This window comes from Monopterus albus, unplaced genomic scaffold (genome assembly GCF_001952655.1).
Source record: "Monopterus albus unplaced genomic scaffold, M_albus_1.0 scaffold161.1, whole genome shotgun sequence".
NCBI lineage: Eukaryota > Metazoa > Chordata > Actinopteri > Synbranchiformes > Synbranchidae > Monopterus > Monopterus albus.
In genome coordinates this window covers 722,885-729,092 of record NW_018128041.1, presented here as the reverse complement: position 1 = coordinate 729,092, position 6,208 = coordinate 722,885, and the positions used below count along the sequence as shown (strand labels likewise).

At 40.8% G+C, this 6,208-nt stretch overlaps 1 protein-coding gene across 2 annotated transcripts; it reads right to left on the bottom strand.

Annotated features, from left to right (window-relative positions):
• Positions 1–787: 787 nt before the first annotated feature.
• On the bottom strand, positions 788–6,204 carry mylz3 (myosin, light polypeptide 3, skeletal muscle). Of its 2 annotated transcripts, none has more exons than XM_020615269.1 (6): positions 6,025–6,204; positions 4,161–4,188; positions 2,341–2,484; positions 1,827–1,997; positions 1,635–1,712; positions 788–1,514 (listed from the first exon to the last, which is right to left on the bottom strand). In XM_020615269.1, exons 1-6 carry the CDS (start codon positions 6,097–6,099, stop codon positions 1,486–1,488), a joined length of 525 nt encoding a protein of 174 aa, XP_020470925.1. In that variant the 5' UTR covers positions 6,100–6,204; the 3' UTR covers positions 788–1,485. The 2 variants fall into 2 exon arrangements, with proteins under 2 accessions (XP_020470925.1, XP_020470926.1); XM_020615270.1 differs by having other exon boundaries at positions 789–1,514; positions 4,734–6,113.
• Between the last annotated feature and the right edge of the window lie 4 nt (positions 6,205–6,208).

Genomic DNA, 6,208 nt, shown 5'->3' with positions numbered 1-6,208 from the left:
GAAGGGACACATGACATAATACCATTTGAAAATGAATAACTGGCAGTGTAGAAATAAAAATACATTCATCCTTTTATTTTGGCAGATGCAAAGATCATACATGCAACATAATAGACAAAAAAATAGCCTTATATAGGCTATGCAGATCAGTTTATTTTATTTCACAAAGTATGTGGCTGTTCCTAAAGGTGATATGGTGGGCTGTATAATAAAAGTCTGTCCATGTCCTCATCATAGCACCAGTGGATGGGCTCTCTTAATGTTACACCTTTGCACCTGCCTACCCCAGGTTGGGCAAGTCTGGTTTATGACATCCTGCATTTACTCTACAAAAGAGTAAAACCCTACATGAGTAGTTACAGTAGCTGTTAGTTTTATACCACAACATGTTTTTTCTTTTTACCTTTCCTTCTTCAGTAACCTCATGTCCACATCCTTTAAATAAAATTGTATAACTTTTAGTATTTTCATAAAGAGGGAAGTTTAAAAATAAATTTGTGGCATCGCCTGCCTGTGAGTTTAGGCAGTGTGTCACATAAAATAATCTCAAAACACTGAGAAGCTGAAGAGTTTAGTAATGACAGGCTCTGGGTAATATTGTCTATCAAAGAACATTCATTCAGATTCCACACTAACCTTATAAAAAACAAAACAGATTTAAACTAGTGCTAATTAATTCTACAAAATGCTTAAAGCAATGGGAGGAGATACAGCTCTAGTCTTTTTCTTTTTATTAAAATTTAATTATATTCATGAACTAGTTGTATGAGGAGTTTTCTGTTCTCAGGTGACCACATCTAATTAGTGCATGGAATGTGTTTCAGTACTTCTGATTTCAAACATCAATTTTTAAGAAAATTGATGTGATCTTTCCTCTTTCAAAATGTACAGTCTTGCTTTAACCTTGGCATTTACAATATACTGGTGCATATTACTAGGGCATATCTAACTGTATGTGGACAATGAAAGATCAAGGATCACCCCAGATGGGATGTACGTTGGAAAAGTTTATTCTGAAATGAACAGAATGAAAATAAATACAACTTTTCAGGGAAGGGGGAGACTTTTGGCGGTCAATCCACAACCATTCTCCAGCACCTTTGGCATTGCTGGGCCAGTGATGGTGCGACTGAATGAGGTGGTGGTGGGAACGGAGGGATCTACCCTCACTTGATGAGTGGTCACCCCTTGTCCCCCGTTCCTCACCTCATGTGGCGAGTGGAGACGCGCCCCTGGGGGGAGTAGAGGCCGAGTGATGGGTGGTCTACAACGGAGAGCTGATTGTGATGTCCCGAGAGAAAAGGGCTTGAGATGAAATGGAAAGGAGAACAAAATAACAACAAACAAGATGGGTTTGCTTCAACATCCCTTGTACATAGTCCTTATCTTTCTTTGGTTGGTCTTTGAAACAGTGTAGATGTCCTGAACACTGTTGGGCTGTCTGTAGCGGGCTAAAGTTTCTTCAGCACTCCTACTGTCGGCCTCTTACACAGACATGATGTGCTTGACGAAAGCTGCAGAATGAAAAACACATCTGTTCAAACCTATATTTATAATTGTGAAAAGTCAGGTTAAAACAAACAAACAAACAAAAAAAAAAAACAGACAAAGCATGTAGAGAAATCAAGCATTACCCTCATAGTGCACCTGCCCGTTGTCGTCCTCCTGGCCGGCCATAAGGGAATCAATCTCTTGCTCGTTCAACTTCTCTCCTGCAGTTGCACAAGAATCGAGGTTAGGAACCACACTCTCTGTTTCACACACTATGTACTAAGCAAACTATATTTGTGCACTTCTATATTTGGGGAAGTTAACTTGAGACTCACCCAGGGTGCACAGCACAATGCGCAGCTCAGCCCCCATGACTGTGCCGTTGCCCTCCTTGTCAAAGACACGCAGACCCTCAACGTAGTCGTCGTAGGTACCTTTGGGGAGCGCGTGGGCTGTCTTCAGCATAGGCAGGAAAGTGTCAAAGTTGACCCTCTTGTTGGCCAATTCTGTTCATATACAAATATTATGTGGAGGGTGCCATCACTATACACATTTTCTACTATCTTAGAAAAAGCACAAACATCTCTGCTGTGTTCACCCTGCTGCTTTTCAAAGCTTGTGGTCATAGATTTTCTAGAAAATGCTCACATTTTAGCTTTAAGTGATAGGAAGAAAAACACAATCCTCTTCTTATAAATAGAAATACTGAGCAATAACATGCACCCTTTCTCTTGTATTTCCATTTTACTGACATGGCCCTTCTCAGTCTAGTAGCATTTATTGCCCATTTATATCATAACTGCCTTTAAACTTTGCCTGATATTTGTTTGCATGCAATTAAGGTCTTACCTTCAGCACTTGGGTTTCCCAGAATCTTCATAACATCCTTGTTGGTGGGGTTCTGGCCCAGAGCGCGCATGATGTCGGGAATCTGACTGTAGGCCACCTGGTTGTCACCAATTCTGTCGAAGAGACCAAACGCCTCCTTGAAGTCTGGCAAGAAGGGGAAGGTCAGGAGAGAAGTTAGATTTATAAAGTAATGGCCCAAGTTTGCCAAAACAGAAAAAAAAAATGCAATTTCAGTCTTGTCAGGTACAGTTACAGTGGTTACAATGCTTCAAGAGCTACACACACTGGCGTTATGGACTCAGGGTAGCATAAGGCACTTTGGAAAAAGACAAATGAAATGAAAAATATAAGAGGATTTGCTGAGGCTATTGGACATGAAAAATAATCCTTTTTATATTGCCATCAAAAGCTCAATTTTATATGTCTGGAACAAAACCAATGTGAGTAATGTTCCCTTTTTGGTGCCCATTAGAGCCAGTCCCTTTGAGTTTTATTCTTTGTATCACAGGGTTCTGTACTCAGCTATGTGGTGTCACACTGTGCAGACAAAGACAGTGGAAGCCCCATACTTCTGTCATTGCGCTCAACTAATTGGAAGCGACAGCTGTATCCAAGCAGGAAAGAGGAAGGTACTGACTAGGGTCTGAACAAAGGTTATCTATTCATATGAATCCTCCCAGGAAGCCGACTCGGTGACCTTTTTGATAGATTAATGCTCTTATGTGGTTTCTGAAAAGAAGCAGCAGGAACAGCTGACCTGGCCCTCTCCAACCCCCTCCACTCACATTTGGGAGGCATTTAGTGCAACAACGGGAGCAAACTGATACACCCTGCCAGAGTAACCCAGGCCATATAGAGGCATGGCCCCACGGCTCTGCTCAAGTTAAGCATAAGAATGCTGACCGCGGTGTAATGAACACCTTGTCTTGCATGGCCTGCATATGTTCCTTTGGCAACCGACTTAACGTAACACTAGATATGCAGTATAAATGTACCCGAATGTGCTAAAGGTGCACTTTTTCTTTGAAAGTCTACAATGAACTCAATAGAAAGCACTCTGAAGCTTTGCCCTGCAACTCTAAGATGCACAACTAAGAACCTTCAACTGCATCACCTCTACGTGACCATGTGTAGTACTACAAGTGGTAGCATCAATTGATTATTACGTAGACCAATTCAAGTTGAGGGGGGAAAACAGAATATTTAAAATGAGCATCAGAATGTGAAGCCCACAACAAATGGCTTCCACCAACTATTTTAGAGCATGTCTTTCAGCATTGAACAAAAGGCTCAGGGATGCTGCTAGAGGATCGCTGTTTGGATTCCTTGTGTAAGGTGATGCTGCTGCACCAGCATCTTGAACCTTGGTCTGGGGATTAACACCTCTGCTGGGTAAGAGCCAATCTGGCTATCTTATATTAGAAAAAACATATTTCAAATCCTACTCAACAACAAGATGTGTGTGAGAAACAGGCTGTTCTGTGGTAGTCTTCACTCTGGAATTGTCTTGATCCCTACTTCCACCTTTTAGCACTAAATGTAGGTAGGCAAGCCTGCAGCTACTCTGGGAGATTGTTTAGTGTGGCAATTACAGAAAAAACCCACTACAAAAATAAGCTGGGAAGACAAATCTGGAGGGCATACTCTCTGTTGATGGGAAGGCTACAAGTAAATGTCGCCCTGCACAATGAGGAGGTTGATGGGAAGGCTACAAGTAAATGTCACCCTGATGAGGAGAAAAGCAGGATTCAAATGTAGTTCTTTCACATGCCAAGTTTTTTGTTAGGAATGAGGATGAATCTTGCTTTTTGTTCACTTACCCTCAATCTGGTCTGCTGTAAAATCGGCCTGTCACATGAAAACAGAGAAAAACACAAACAACACAGCATATTTACAAATACATAGACACACAAAAGAGAGAAGTGAATAAAAAACAAATTATTTGAGTTCAGAAATAGAAGAATCAAAATCCAGTTTTTGTAAGATTTACTAACAAAGCTCGATCTAAAAATGTATGCCTTCAAACTGTCCAAAATGGCACTAAACATGTGATGGCTGGTGAATCTATTGGTATTTTTATACAAGCATACAGAGACATTAAGAATAGAAATGTGATTTCAAGGCAGAGGTCCTGGGCACAAAGTAACAAACGCTCAACTATGAAATCTTCTGAGAAGTGGACTTTTGTCACCACTTATAGAAGCCAAGCCTTTCAAAGCAGTATCAGTTCCTAGTGCAATTTCAGTGATGCCAATAAAGTCCAATTTTGAGCATATTTTGGAAAGATGGTATCCAGACCATGCCACAAAAACCTGCCCCTGGCTGGGGAAGAAATAAAAGTAACTCCATTAGCACCGCCCCACCCAAAAGGTCCAAAACAATTTTGTACACACCATTTTGGAGAGCAGGAGCTGGACGAGCGGAAAGAAAGAAGGTGAGAGGCTGAAGTCCCCAGACAGAGTGGTCCTGAGCCATGGTCAAAGCCCCCTCTTATTTATCCCAGACATGTGATGTCACATATGCTACCAGGGCAGATCAGATGACACATTGGGACATCTTTAACTTTCTTAGGGCAAATGGAAAGGAGAGCTGTGTGTCCTCAGAGCAGTGGGAGTAGCCCTTTAGAAGGGGACAAGGCTATTTTTAGGAGGTAAAAGATCTGTCTCAAGAATCTGCAACTTAAGATTTTCAACAGTTTTTAAACATATTTCTACTTTAAAAGACACTTTCATTGTCTTGACATCACAATTTTACTGCTGGGAAGAGATACACAGTTGATTTGTGTCAGTGAAAGTGCAGAAAACTCAGCTGCCTCGTGTTCCACTTCAGAAGGGCTCCAAGCCCAGAGGGCTCATTAACCAAGTGGTATTTTTAAACAGTCACACTACTCCTCCACTTATGGTTAAACAGCAGCAGGTCAAGAAAACTCTTAAATGGTGGTTTTGTAACACTACTGTATGACATCACATTACGGACACTATCCTTCATTAGATGTCCTAAAAACCAGAGAAAATGCACCAGCTTATCAGCAACACACAAGAAATAAAAACATTTCAAAGTGAAAGGCTTCTGGCATTAAACACCATAACACACAGATTTGCTTCACCTCTAAAAGAAATCAATAATGGTTTCCTGAAAGTACTCTGTAATCATCTGAATAAAAAGACAATACTGGAAAGAAACTGGATTTATACAAGGACCAATAGGCTCAGTTGCCCAGAAGTTAAGATCTATGACCCAACACAAAGCTGCTTCACTACCACGTCTACTAGTGCTCTCCATGGTGCTGATGGCTATATCTATCAGGAACCTTTATTGATACTGTACGCCTAAGACATTTGCTACAAAATTCAACAGATTGTGTCTTAGAAATGAGCAAAAACTGGAAAATGCAAAGAATATTTATTTTGACGGGCCAAATAAGGTTGGCTGTAGTTGACATTGTGTTAGTTTAATCATTTATCACCATGGAAACAGTAACTCAACTCAAGGCCCCCTTTTTTCTGGAGCTTTTCTTTGTGATGTGGTTGAAAGCTCCAGAAAAAGCCAGTACACCGCATGACCCCATAACAGCAGTTTAATGTATAAAAGTAATAAAACCACATGTTCAGTTTTAAAGTTCTATTTTCCTTTGCTCAGAGAAATATACGGCATCTATTGCTCCCACACTGGATGCCATCTTACCTCAATGCCACAGTTTCCCTGTCTCTCTCGTGAATGGAAATATACTGTGGAGATATAAAGAAATAATATAGACATTGATGATTGAATTAGTAAAATCACAATCAGACCATTACTACTATCCCTGGCCCTGGAGCTCTATGTCTCTGACAAGCAGCCACCAGCCACATCGACCTGATCAGTGTTT

Bases quoted from the DNA above. Each gene is read 5' to 3' on its own strand.
- mylz3 (XM_020615269.1), bottom strand. From the start codon at position 6,099: ATGTCTATATTATTTCTTTATATCTCCACAGTATATTTCCATTCACGA. The intron at 2,485-4,160 runs GTAAGTGAACAA...CCTTCTTGCCAG, and splicing joins TACAGCAGACCAGATTGAGG to ACTTCAAGGAGGCGTTTGGT. The intron at 1,713-1,826 runs GTGAGTCTCAAG...GTGCAACTGCAG, and splicing joins CATTGTGCTGTGCACCCTGG to GAGAGAAGTTGAACGAGCAA.